Source organism: Tenebrio molitor, chromosome 1 (assembly GCF_963966145.1).
Source record: "Tenebrio molitor chromosome 1, icTenMoli1.1, whole genome shotgun sequence".
Classification (NCBI taxonomy): Eukaryota; Metazoa; Arthropoda; class Insecta; order Coleoptera; family Tenebrionidae; genus Tenebrio; species Tenebrio molitor.
The window spans coordinates 36,442,698-36,457,314 of NC_091046.1; the positions used below are offsets into that span (position 1 = coordinate 36,442,698).

The 14,617-nt window shown below is 33.4% G+C and overlaps 1 protein-coding gene across 6 annotated transcripts in view; it reads left to right on the forward strand.

Annotated features, from left to right (window-relative positions):
• The window catches only part of LOC138124201 (pro-neuregulin-3, membrane-bound isoform-like), a 115,807-nt gene that overhangs the window by 37,928 nt on the left and 63,262 nt on the right, over window positions 1-14,617 (forward strand). Inside the window, exon 1 of one of the 6 annotated variants that reach the window (XM_069039147.1) lies at window positions 12,685-13,088. The exons of the other annotated variants lie outside the window; for them this stretch is intronic. Coding sequence (XP_068895248.1) covers window positions 13,067-13,088 — 22 coding nt within the window. The 5' untranslated portion in view covers window positions 12,685-13,066. Of the gene's footprint in view, window positions 1-12,684; window positions 13,089-14,617 lie in introns of those variants that run through there. 6 annotated transcript variants of the gene reach the window in all.

The following is a 14,617-nucleotide window of genomic DNA, read 5'->3' on the forward strand; positions in this document are numbered from 1 at the left end:
TACGTCTTATATCAAATTTATCTATCCCATGTATTCAATATAAGAATATAAATTGTGAAACAATTCATTATAACAAGATTTTTTTAATAGTGGAAGCTATTAGTTAAAATAGTGATTTCACTATACATACATATAAATTCGGCTTACATGTCGCTATGGAAATGACAAATAAAACAATTCATTTTGTTAAACGTAAAAATGTCAGAAGAGAAAATGATGTTTCAGTTTCGTGTAGGTACTCCCCCAGATTTAAAAAGTATGTAGGTACGTACATATTATAAATTCTGCGGTTTCTAATTTCACACCCGAAAAATCTAAACGCCAGTCTTACATGGAAACTCTGATTTGTATCAAATATTAAAATGATGTTTACTTTGACGGCCCTGTTTTAGGTACGCGAAATGCTCATTTCGCGTACGGTTACACAAAAATTAAATAACAAATATAGATACAATGAACAATTAAAACGGTAGAAGGGGTATTTTTGCAACTAAAATCTTTCATGAAGTTTATTGTATTTTAGATGAGATTTGTGTGTGATGTTATTGTAATGAGTAATGACTAATGAGTTATTGTAATTATAGTACCGTTCAAGAAGTATTAAAGTTTGAGTTTTAATGTGGTGGTAAAGAGAATCTGAAACAACAAATTATTTAAGATACTTCAATATGTAATTAGGTAGATTAGGTAGAAAAAAATATAAAAACCGTTAATAATTATTATCAATCAGGACGTCCTTAACTACTTGTTTTTTTCGATATTGTACTATAGGTACAATCGCGGCCATCCAAAAGTGAACGGTAGCTTGTGAAAATGTTCGTATTTTTCGTTAGATTAAATCAGGCTGTATTCATTGGCGTTCGTGCGCAGGCGTTACTATTTTAATAATAAAAAGTTGTAGTTAATAATTTTTAGTAAAAATAAGGCTGAGAAGTAATTAATACATTATTAAAGTGAAAGTAAACTTTAGTAAAGAAACCTTTCCAACAACCTATTCGTATTGGCCTCTCAGGCTGTTTTCTTGCCAACGCCTCTTTATATTGAAGATGCAAGTCTTACTGCAAGGTAATTCTCTCGCCACAGCAGCCAACGACCAATTTGCTTCTAGCTTTGCAATAGCCCTAGCTGTCTGAATCGGAGTGAGATGTGGCATTTAAAAAAAATAGTTTCAATAATTTTTTTAAATCAAACTGACATTTTAGGACGCCTATGATTTAAAGTAAACATCAAACTATAAAAAAAAACGTTCACTTTTGGATGGCCGCGATAGTACCTATCAAAATTTTCAAATTTGTGTTATATTTGTTTTTAGCCAGAAAAATCAATTACATATGTACTTGGTTATATTAATTATTATTAAATATTTTTTGGGTTTTTTTGTTTTTTTTTGGGAGATTTTATACTCGTACTATAGATCCAATAGAACGAAACGTACTACATTGTGGGGTCGATAAAATTTTATTTTCAATTTAATAAATGTTTTACTTACCGTTAACTCGTTACGGCATGTTTCTACGCTGTACATATTCTCAATGTATAGACAACAAAACCGTAACGTAGTTCACTGTAGCATATATTTATTTAGTTTCAGTTGCATCTATTCTTTTGCTGAAACAAGGAAACGAGGACTTTATTTATTGCCTTGGGGACCAAATACGTTCCGCTGATCTTTACCCACATTTTCTTTTCGACGTACAAACTGAATCAACTGTTGAGCAAACATACCCTTAACAAATAATTCTTGTAAATTTATTCAAAATGAATGCGTACACGTTGATTATTTATTCAATTATTTGTTTTGTTTTTTGATAAATTGCGTATTATATGTTTGCGGAAACATTAATCGTAGGATTTAACATTTATCATTGCGAAAAGCGGAGTACTTCCGAAGGGTGATTCTTTTAAAAAAGATGTGTGCTCTTTAAAATGAATGTATGCTTAGCATGCAAGTTGTAAAAATAGAAGCAAAGGATTTCAGTCACAGTTAAAGAAAAGGAGGTTTCAGGTTAATTTGTTAAAATGTTTGAAACAGTTGTGTGAAGATGTAATGTCATAGACCTCTGATTTTAATAAGTTATTTGACCTGACACATTTAAAATACAGATTTAAATATCGTATTTTTACAACATTGTAATTTTACAACTTATAAATTGGATGAATAATTTATCAATTATAATGAGCTCCGACACTTAATTACGATACTATTGATGGTAGTCTTGCACACATGGGTAGTTTTACAACAAGCGTTTTCTCACTTAACGAAGAACTTAAAGAAAAGCCGTTATATTTCGGACGAATTACGTTACAGAAAAAGGAGAATCTTTCGATTGTGAGTAGGTGAATGGTTTTTTGCCTTCATCAAATTGACTCAAGGGTGAGGCGACGGATTCGACGATCATAATTTGGAATTCTGTCGCAAAAAATAAAGTTTCCAGGATTACACAGCAGGGTCTGTGTTATTTAGAGTGTATCAAGAAAAGGTTCCAAATTTCGACGATTCTCACCTGGTCCTCGAACACAATACTCTTTCGCGGCGGTAATACTCTGGGAGGGCGAGTGCAAACGTGCTCCTGAATCAAAAACGGGTGTTAGCGGATACCTTTCAATAGACAAAAATATTTCTACCTTTAAACGAGGCCTCACTTTTAAGAGTGATAAATTGTTTTACTGTTTCTTACGGTCGGAATTCCGTCTGTCGGACAGAACCTGATTTTGGTGCAACTTGGGAAATTTCATTCATTCGAGGCGAGGTAAAATCAACTTTCCTACGGAGTACCTGCTTGTCAATTACTATCTATAGCAAGGTAAATACTTTAAAGTTTACCGGAAGGTGAGAGTCGCATTGTTTGCATTTTTGTAGTGTTTATTGTAATTCACTTGGCGTCTCCCGCTGGTATTTTGTTAGTATAATCCCTTTGAGAACCAACCTTGCTCATTGAACAATTTTCGGTTTCTCACAGTTTTGTTTGCGGTAATCTTTTTTCAGGGAAACATTTTATTTATCGTCGTAGCGGTACTGGCACGCTAGCCCTTGGTTTTGGTGTCTGGTTGTGGTGAAAATTTGAATGATGGGTTGACAATGTGCCAAATCGCACTCCTTGTTTGGTCCACTTAATTACCTGGTTAGTATAGTGACGGGTGTAATGGTCGAATTGGATTACTGAGGGGGCACAGTTGCTTTTAAAAACTTCAGATATGCGAAATAAAAGCTGACAAAAGCGGGCCGCCCATTCACAAAACTAATCCCCTACTATGTGCACACATAGAAAGATGTCAATGAAATATAAATCTCTTTGAAAACCTTGCTGCTTTCACGTGAGAATGGCTCTGTAAAATCTCATTGTCAGCTTTGGTCGAGGCGGCTCATTTGCCAGTTTTTGAGATCAATCGAAAAGCGATTAGCTTCCGTGTGGGCTTCCAGAAGTTTGGAGTAATTGTCCGCTTAGGCAGTTGGGTGGCGTTGCGAGATAAGGATTTACGTGCAGAAATCTGCTTATCATTAGTCGAGATAAGGACTGTCCACGCATGTAACGTTCTATTAACGTGTCGTGAGTCAGACTAGGCAATTGTACAATTATTAGATGATGTGGCGCCCTGGCTCTAACTGGAACGGTGATATCCTGGTGACGTGGGTAATACCGCCTCATGTTGATAATGGGATGTTATCACCGGGCGCCGCTCCAAAGGATATCACCTATTATTGAATTTAACACTCGTGTGGTTGTCATACTACGCGTGCGGTTTTAACTGGTCGTGATTTGCATAAATTGCGCAATGTGCGGTGCCATAATCAGTTCATACGAATACTGGATTTTAAAGGAAGATATTCTTTCTGAAGCGTTGACAGATTGGTACCTTGAAGACTAAAAATGTAAGATGTACGGATAAGTGCATAGTTATATCTTCTTAGGATGATAAAACTGGTGCCATGAAGGAGCCTTGTGGCGCCAATCTTTCAATTAGTTAACGAGATTGACAACGGAAAATGTTAGACATCTGATAGGATTATATCACAGTTTGTGGGTAAATGAATGGTTGTTTGTTTATTATACAGTGTGCTGCTTATGTAAGGAATAAAATTAATAATTGCGTTATATAAGTTGAGGGGGGCAATTTCAACATTAAATTAAAATAAAATTTGTGATTTTCTCGAAAAAATTGTTATGTAAGGTAACAATTTTTTCCATTCATCGTTTAGCTAGTAGGAAGGTCTATGAGAAAGAGAAGAAAACAGTGGGGGTTGTCATTTAAAAAAATTGGTGATGACCTCATTGCGCAAAAACCAATGACGTTATTTAAACAAATTGCACGTCACATGATGGCATTTTTCGAAATAAAATCGACTTATTCGAGCGATTTTCTTAAAAATATCAGATAACGCTATTATGAATTGTGTTCCTTACTTTATCACCACACTGTATTATCACGCTCGGAAGGAGAATTTAACCTGAGTGAATACAACGAAGACAATGTGAAAATTTGGAGTGATGAGTAGAACTGTTAAGTAAGTACATAATAAAATTCCTGTTTGTCAAAAATCTTATTCATATTTATTATTCTTTTCAATGAAAATAAAAGTAAATTACATATTTTCTGAAAGCTGTATTTTTTGTAAATAAGTAGCTCTGAAGAAGTACAATCAGAAGACATTGGTAGAAAATCGTTGGTTTAATCCATTTTAAGAGTAAGTATACTTAAAACCTCATCAACTATATGAATAATAATAATAATAAAATAATTATTATTTTCTTTACCACATTTATTATTATTTATAAGTAATCCCTTACTTCCGAATGACTAAATTCTTAACATTATTATTTATCAACAAAATACCATGCCTGTTCTTCTTACTTAATAAATAAAATGCAGAAAAATTAATTTGGAATTTTTTAGTATCAGTCTTATAAGCTAGTTTTTAGTAAATGTTTTGCGGTATTCAGTAAATCCCCCAGAGTAATCTTCAAGAATTTTAGTTGTTATACTTAATTGTGGAAGCCGAAAAGTAAAGGAAATGAGTTTACGCATGCAATTTCCCAATTCTGGTAAAATACTGAGTACATTATAATGTTTCTTGATCTTTTTAAGAATTCTTAAGAATTTTAATAAATACGTTACATGTACAATATTCATTTAACAAAATTTGGTTAAATTTTTATTAAGTACGTAGGTACATATTGTTAAGTAAGTATTTTTCACATTGAAGACATTTTATGTCGCTTGTTAATTTTTTAAAAGTGGTGCAATGAAGGAATTAAAATTATTAAACAGCACACATTTTTCTAAATATAGGATCAACATTTTTGGGAGCATCTACAATTTGATAGAGGGAGATTGTAGGAAAGCATTCGTAAAAATGTTGCTCTTCCCACTGAATCTGTTGCGTTGCAACTACATGAGCAACACAAGTTATCCACATGTAATGTAGGTACATATAAAGTTATTTCGGAAAACGATTTGTGGAAAAAGTGACCATGTCATATGTCTCCGTTTATTTGGCGGGCGAAAACCGAGTAGCATTTATTGTTGTAAAATGGACGTAATTTAGAAACACACGCCCCGTTATTTAATGAGTCCAGGATATCCAGCCTCAATCTCATTTAAAATGTAGCAATTGTGCAGAAAATAAAAGGTTTAATATCTGCGCCTGTCTATACGGTTGTGATTTTTTTTCAGTCGAACCACATATTTTTATCCTGCTAATGAGCCGGAGAATGATTTTAGCATAAGGCAAGTAACAGGAATTTCTACTGACTGCATAATTAAGAACAGAAATCGGACCGCTGGGGTGTGACGAATTAATTTTCTTTGTGAATATTAAAACTAAATATCGTTATTTCTGGTCAGTTTTAACTGAACAGTAACTAGCTCCTTAAAATGTTTTCCCATCCATAGAAATAGAATGCTTCTTTCTAGACGTAACATTTACCCATACATTAAGTCAAAGTTTTTTTTTATCGGTTTTGTTTTTTCTTTTAGTAACATTTATATTGTTATTTTCCTTATCCCCGTGAGCAAATCTGTGCAGACTCAGTCAGGCAAGCTCAATTAATGTTTCGTTTTATAAGTGTGAATCCAACACAATATGAAAGTGACGTGCGAACTAATTTCACATTCATTGCAGATATTAGACGGTAATGAATCATTTAGAAATGCTTTTCTAGACACATCACTTTATTAACTGCGAGCACACTGTTACTGCAGCACTCATTCGTAAAATAGATAAACAAAAGGGGAAATCCGGAGTGTTTGTTTTAGTCACACCTTTCGGTGTAAAGGAATAATTGGTAAGAACTAATGTGACGACACATACTCGTACATATTTCGTTTCACGTCGACTCGATTAGATCAAAATTTCATTTATCGATCGAAAATGCAAACAGAATAATTGATGTGCGGTTTGACTTTGTCATCATCTCATGTATATGGTTCTTTGATTATTGATTTAAATTGTTGGTACCCTTTCGATAACAATGAGAACTATATAATAATTTAGCGTTGGGCGTAATTGGTTAGGTGTAGGACTTATAAGCATATGCACATACACGCAAAGACAAGCTATTAAATTATTGCGGTCTGTGTGGGAAAGCAGTCACATTTAAGTTAATCCTTGTACGGCAATTACTTGCCGGATAATTGCCTTTGCTTTAATTGATCTGTTGTAGTTGTTTATTTCGTAATTGGTCTACATAATGATAATTGTTTTATTATTTTTATCAGCGGATTCGTCCGAAATTGCTTTGCTCAGATTTGGTGACGAAAATGATTTATTCGTGGTATTAAACATTGATTACAGCAATAAACAATCATCTACATTGCTCATCGTGGATGATATAGGTATGTCTAAATTGAGGGTAATAACTAAGTTGGGAAAATGTCGTTCACTCGGTGACTTCTTAAGTAATTTAATATTCATACAGGAAGGCACATTCCCGATGACATGAAAGAATTAATATCCGTATGTCGAAAATTTTTTTGACATAATGTAATGAATTATTCTTGATTTGTTCTTTGTTTTATCAGCAGGGAGTTTATTTATTTATTTATTTATTACGCTAACTACAGCTTAAGCCTATTTAATATAAGAAATTAACATGGTAGCCGTACCCACTTTCCGCTTAAAAGAAAAAAATCAAACTTAAACTACAAACTTCTAATAATTTCATTTTAACTAACAATAACAGTTTACACTTACATTGAGGTACACGTTTCTCGCTAGCACTTTAAGTCCAGGAGTTCCCTATTTTTGATAACCTGGACACCGGCGAATTTACTCCATAGGATGGTCTATTGAATGGAATGACAAACGGACCTCTTGATCTTAAACTTGTACAATTTTCGTAAAGGCTAATTTTACTTCCTAATTCATGGCAGTCTACCAGACCATTCAATATCCCATGCAAAAAACTTACGGCCGCATAAATTCTGTGTGACTCCAGTGAGCTAAGATGCAATGTGTTCGCGATTTGAAAATAATCGTGCGTGATCCTTGGATTGGTCATTTTTAATTTTATAGCTACATATTGGAGAAATCTGTGTTGCACTCTTTCTATTCTATTAATATGAATATCAAAAAACGGGCTCCAAATAGTTGATCCAAATATCAATATGGGTTTAACCAGCGCGTTATAAAGCGTAACAAATGTATCAAAACTCTTAAATTAGTTAATACATTTCTAAAAGGATTTATTAAAACAATACTCCTATCATGATCATAATCCCTAAGACATGATTTTGTTCAAGTACCTAATAATATTTTTTAATAAGGAATTAAATTAAAAATCTATAACCCCTAGGATCAGTTTACAGAAGCGAAATTAAGTTAATCGTAATCAAATGCGAGGTTAAACCAATCGAAGTTTCGGATTCATGGATTAATCGCGCATTAAAATTTAATTCGAATTAAATATTTAATTTTCTTTCTGTAAACTGGCCCTAAATCTGAAATAAATAGGTATGTACTAAATAAAAAAGTTAACTTGTAATTAACTAAGGGGGAGATTCACGAAATTTTGCAAATTTGCAAATCGTTAACGAAACGGCAAATACAATGCTTCAATAATGTCGGTTGTCATGGTTTTGAATTTGCAACGCCTTATCGAGCCTTACCGAGTTTCATGAATGACCCCCTAAGTAGGTAATATGTAATAAAGTAAATAAATTTATTATATCGGTTTTTTTTCTTTTAATAAACTTTAATCGAGACCTAGCCAGTTAGTAGATACTCGTAGTAATTAGTAGATTAAAAAAAAATCACCTGATATAATTTGTAGCTAACGTCGATATATACCGGGTGATCGTGACACTAAAGTTCGGCTTAATTTAGTATACTTCGTCCAGCGAGAGATTGGGAGATTTTAAATTGTAGGCTTGTAACCCAACATTACAAAATGCACTAGAATACATTAATTAGAGCATAATTTCAGGGCAAAAGTGTTACTATGTACTTGAAGGATATATTTCAAATTTTACGTGCGCTAGGTACTACTTTCTCTACGTAGAATTTAGTAATTTTTATGTCAACCAATTTCTCGCTGGACAAACTGTAGCAACACCACTTTGAACATTTTAGAAGATACAGGCTGTCCCAGAACTCGCGGATCAAATTTACAGTGCGTTTTCCTTGGTGATAACTGAAAGCAATAGCGTTTAAAAAAAAGGACAGGGTATAATCGATTTTTTGTAATGAACAATTAAAGTTGACCAATCAGAAGGACGATGTTAATTTGAATTTCAGGTAAATTTAACCAACAGTTTGAATTGCCTAGCAACATAATTCTAGTAAGAATGGTATGGAATTTCAAGTAAACGTTTGGGCAACTGTGAAGATTTTGACAACGTCAAGTTATAATTTAATTCGAAATTGTCAAACTTCGTATTGAAATCATGTATACAGCTGCAGAGTATGCCGAAATGCTCATACTTTATGGAGATTGCGAGCGCAATGCACGTGAGGATGTAAGGGAATATGCCATACGTTTTCCTCGACGTTTGCCATATCCAAATTATAACGTATTTCTACGGTTGATATATCGTGCTCGAGACACTGGGTCCTTGGTGCCTACCTAACAAGAAATTGGTGGTCCTCCGCGAGAAGTTAGAACGCCAGAGACTGAAGATGCTGTTCTTCAGTCCTTTGATGACAACGGTAGAAGAAGTATATTTGAAGAACTATATTTACCGCGAACCTAACAATATTTTAGAAGAACTAAATGACCAAACTCACGAAGCACTGGCTACTGTAATTCCTAATATGCTTAAACTGGCAAGGGAAAATTTAATAAAACGAGCTCGCCTATTCCTTCAGATGAAAGATAGTCATTTTGAACACTTGTTATAAGTAAATTATTCTTTTTATTTTGCATGTTTCTTATTTCATTTGTTGCATTCTACATCGTTTAGTTATAAAATTTGATCTTAAATTTTTACTAATAATGATGCTAAAATAAATAGGGTTAATTCAATCCAGTTTTGTCTTCTTTCTTTCAAAACTGCCACTATGCTTGACATGTTGTTCAAAACCTACGTGTAACTCCAGCTTTTTTGCAATGTCAAGAATGTTCCTAAAAGTCTTTTCTTTCATTTCGACGATGTAGCTGCGTTAATACGTTGCAGGTTGCAGATGCAGAGTGTATGCACAGGAGTCAGGATAAATTTCTTGTGATTCCGATTCAGTTCACAGGCCCTGCATATTTCACTTTTTACTAAGATTTTTAAGGCAGTAATATTACTCACTTGACGCTATGTCGCCATTTTACATTCCATCAACAAAGGTTCAATTCATCATATCCCTCCCGTCAATTTCCCATACCCCTCAAGGTTACAATTGCTCTGGAAATTTTCACTCATAACAAACCTAACAAACCATATTTCATTCATTGCCGGAAGAAGAAACTTCTTGCGTTCCTTGATTTAGATTCTATACATTTGTTCACCTGCCTTTGGCGAAATTATCCCATTTTTGGTTATTTTATTTCAAAAGTAGCTGTCACTTTTGACGTCTGTTCCGACAAGTCGACCAGATAAATATTGAAAATAATTTTATTATTCATCGAATCATACGTTGCTTGGCAATTGAGGGAAGGTACTCAATTTTCTCATAAAGGGAAAATTAGATCGAGCTCTATTGGTCAATTTGATTAATTCATAACTAAAAAGTTGTTGCACCCTGAATATTTTTTTAAACGTTTTTTACCTTCATTACCATCAAGGAATATACAGTTTCAATTTGATCCGCGAGTTCTGGGACACCCTGTATATACCTTATTTTTTTAATACGCTTGTGTAAAAAATGTTAAAGAAATGTTTCTGAGATGTTAACCTAACGACTAGTCTAAGTTACTTCGCTTTATACAGGTGTCCCAGAATGAACCAGCATAATTTTAACCACGAGCTAAAAAATGTCAAAAAATAAAATGACCTCGTAGTTAAAATTTCAGCACATTTTAAAAATACACCCTTGTATATCATATTTTATAAAATGTACACCAATGCGGTTTCCTTGTTTTAAAACATATTTCCTAGAGGTTACTGAACCTCACTTTTTGGGTTTGTGATATACATACAATAAATTTTCATCAAATAAACTTTTACAATAAGTGATCAAAATGGCCACCGCCTTCATCCAGGCACGCTTGAACTCTTTACCCAATTCCATTAGTAACATTTCTTAATACATGGTTAAAGTTATTAATTTCATTAATTTTTTCACTACATATTATGTAGGTACTGTAATTCACTCAGGTTGTCTACAGGCTGCTGGAAAATGGAGTTCTTTAAACACATGACGTACAAACTACTTACTACCTTATCGAGGATGTTTAAATGTACATACATGAAAAAAATATGGAAAAAATGTTTCCGACAAAAAAATCAAATATTTTTATTATGCAATGTAAACAAAGATATATTCGTACATCATTATCTTGAAATGTTAGGGTAGTGGATTTAAAATAATTTTTTCGATTTCCAAAGTTTCTAAATTCTCCATTATGCAAGATTGGTACTGAAGGATCTTGTACTTTGTGATAAAATATACGATGAGAGGTAGCTGCCATGACAATTTCATACATATATTTCAAAATAATTGACCTGTTAAGTGCCACTTTCAAAGACGGCCAAATCAGCAAATAAGTCCAATAAAATTTTTTTAACATTTTTCTGACGTTTACGGTAATCTCTTCTACACCGTAGTGCACCGTTAGTACGTTAGGACACCTGTATAAAATAAACCCAAAACTTTAATTTGTCATATCACGACAAATGAAGGTATGATCAAGATGAAGTTAGGTATGCATCTGTCAACTAAAAAGTTGAAAAAGAAAGAGAAAACCACGGTCTGTTACTCTGTTTGATCACAAATTTATTCGAAAATGTGTTACATGTAACCAATTCTAGAAAAGCCTTATCATATGCAATGTTTAAAATAAATTTAAACTAAATAAAATTATTCTCAAATAAGGTACAATGGGGAGCACGGAATTTCGCACACCAATTTGTATGTCATTAAAAAAAACGATCTAGTCTAAGCTTTATGGTCATTATAATCAATCATGATATATGTGATCATGACTGATGTTTCACTTAAACTGCCACGAAACTGCCCCCAGTATCTCATTTTAATAAAATTATGGCAGTGAAATGTCCAATGTGTGCGAAATTCCGTGCTCGCCACTGTACCTATCTACGTAGGTAATTTACCAAATCCTCCAATTTATGTTTTTATTCTAAAATTAAAAAAATAAAGATAAATTTAGTAGGTATTTATTGTTAATCATTTAATTTCAGTAATTTTTTTTTGCATTATGTACTATTTTTATATATCTATCTATATATCTGCCATCAGAAAGCTTTCAGGATCACTTCGTTACAATTTATTAAAACTTCCTTCATTTAACCTCCCGTGGTGTTTGTAAGTTGCCTAATCCTAGTAATTAATAGTCAGTTTTTTCATTTTTCTTTTATGCCTTGTTCGTTGCTACTTTTATTAATGTACCTTTCATAAACATCACGATTGTTCATTTGTAACCGGTAGTTACCCATATTGGTGCAGTCTTTGATTTTTTATTGCCATCTTGCTGTTTATTTATTAATCGTTCTTTAGAAATAATTTCATAGATACTTTATATTATACAAGACAGTTCTTCAACATTTCCCAAAGATTATGTGTTTTAATGTGTCAACGTGCTTGACGTTTTTAATGCATCACGTACTTTTTAAATCTCGGGTATTATACTGCAAAACTATAGAATTTAATACAGTCGATGTGTTGCGTGTTGCTAAATATGTATGTACACATATTATATTTTAATTTTTACATCAATAATAATAATCGTCATTGGCTCTTTATAAACTGCACTAGATCACAATCTCGTTCCAGCATCATAACGGCGAGTTTGTTACTGCCGTAACTGCATCGTCGGCGACTCAGAAACGCTAATAAGACGGCGACTTTGATTTTCACCATCACTAATGGCGAGGTGAATGTGTGGTCGTCATAACACTTCCACCATCGCCGGTGTGTTACGGTTAACATACGCGCCTGCAGGTAGAAATATTACTCCGGTCCCGACCGGACTTCTTTCTCAGGTGACGAGACAATTGCACTTTCTTTCCGAGTAGTGCTCGTCGATTTACGTGGTGTTACTTCGGCAGAGTTCGGTTCTCGGTCATGGCATGCTGTTCTCTGGGCCGTCAGTTCATGCACATTGCTGTTCGTTGTCGGTCAGAGTCACTCCGGCCTGTTCGCTGGGTTTTCGCAAAACGAATATTAATTTATTTGCTCCGTTTTTAATTGGCTGACCGCGAATTTTAACGATTCGACCCCCAATACGAAACCTGTGAGCCCCGTTCGATCCCGTTTGTTTTCTATTTTTTTTTTTCATTGCAGTGTTGTGTTTTGTGTGGATTTTTTTTAAGTTACGCTTTTTTTGCGGCCGCGCTATGGTTTGTGATGCCTGAAAACTTGTGGAAACTGTACGAGCCGGATTTTCCGCTGTGTGATGTTTTTCACAAGCAGACCAAGTGCTATGGAATTTTTATTTAATGTGAGCTTTATTGGACCACCTTCATGTTGCTGAGATCTTTTCAATGTAGGTATTCGTAGGTGGTTCGAATGTGTGGTTTGTTTTCACAAACCAAAGTTGAATTTCGTTCCAGGCTCGCACCGAACCTATTCTATTTTGTACGATCGTGTGTGACCATCAAACCATCTCTATTGCGATAAACATGTCCGTGCCTGTTCTTAATAATTATTTTTGCATGACGCCCCCATTATCGCGTCTCATTTAATTAGCATATCGTCTCTTTAAACATTTCGACACTTGCGTAATTTGTGGTAATGCGTGTAGCAGATACATAATTTTTTACACTTCGTTACGACATACGAAAAACTTTTACTTTTTGCATGTTTCTTTTCTTGCCGTGAAAATTTTTAGGCCTCTTTTCCCACGTACGCACTCAGGTAATGTCAATAACTTCATTAAACTATTAACTTTACACTGTGGGTATTTCGTAAAAAGCCACTGTTGAACGTTATAAAACATTTATTCATTTCATTTGTTGTTATTAATGATGATGTTTTTCACATGTCTTGTTCACAAATTGTAATTTTGTTTTTTTTTCGTGGTGAATGCTTAATTGATTACAGTTTAAAATTTATTTTCACATTATTTTATAATTAAATTCAAAGACCGTTATGAAATAATTAGAGACGTAACTAAACCACTTAGAGCGGAAAAGGTTCTCTATATTGATATGATTACGGAGAGAGCGCCAAGTTTCTTCATTTTTTTTTTCATTGTTACATTAGAAACGTTTAATTCTTGACATTTTTGAAATGTGTTTTGTGTAACATAAAAACTGACACGTGACATTGTGTCGAACCCCGTCCACATTACAGTGTGTTTAAATTTCTTTAATACTGCAACTCACCAGTCAAATTTTATCCTCATCCGTTTTTTACTTTTAAATAGAAATTATAACGAATTAAACTTTTTGTTGGAAACAGAGATATCTGATGGAGAAGCAGAGATACAACTTTAACTTGATTATTCTGTTAACTGTTTCATGTATGTATTTTTAATCGTTATGTTGAAATGTATAATAATGGTACATATTTGCTTTTATTTTTATTTACCATCTGGTTTTCACGTGAACCAGAAATTCAACTAATGGGTTTCGTTCAATCCGAGTTTGATGCGTTCTACACTGCAGAAGAATGCAGTAGAATGGCGCAGAGTACTAACTAGACTTCCTTCTGCACGCGGTAACAGATATCTAATAATTGAATCAATAATAATTATAATTACAATGCAAACAGGACGTGATTTGTTTCTTTGCCATAACGAATATTTCTACAGAATCCAACATAAAACAAAGCACCTTTACAGAATAGATTTTATCTTACGTATTTTACCATTGGCATGTTAGTTTTCTCAGTTATCATTATCATTACGTATTAAGTATTTTATGTTTTCATTAAAACGAATGAAAGTTTAATTTTTTCTTTTAAGATTGTTTCATAAAAAATATTTTAATAATCTAATTACATATAATTAAATAATATGTATTTTAATGGGTCCATCTTTTTTTGTTAGATTTTGTTGGTTGAAATGAGTTT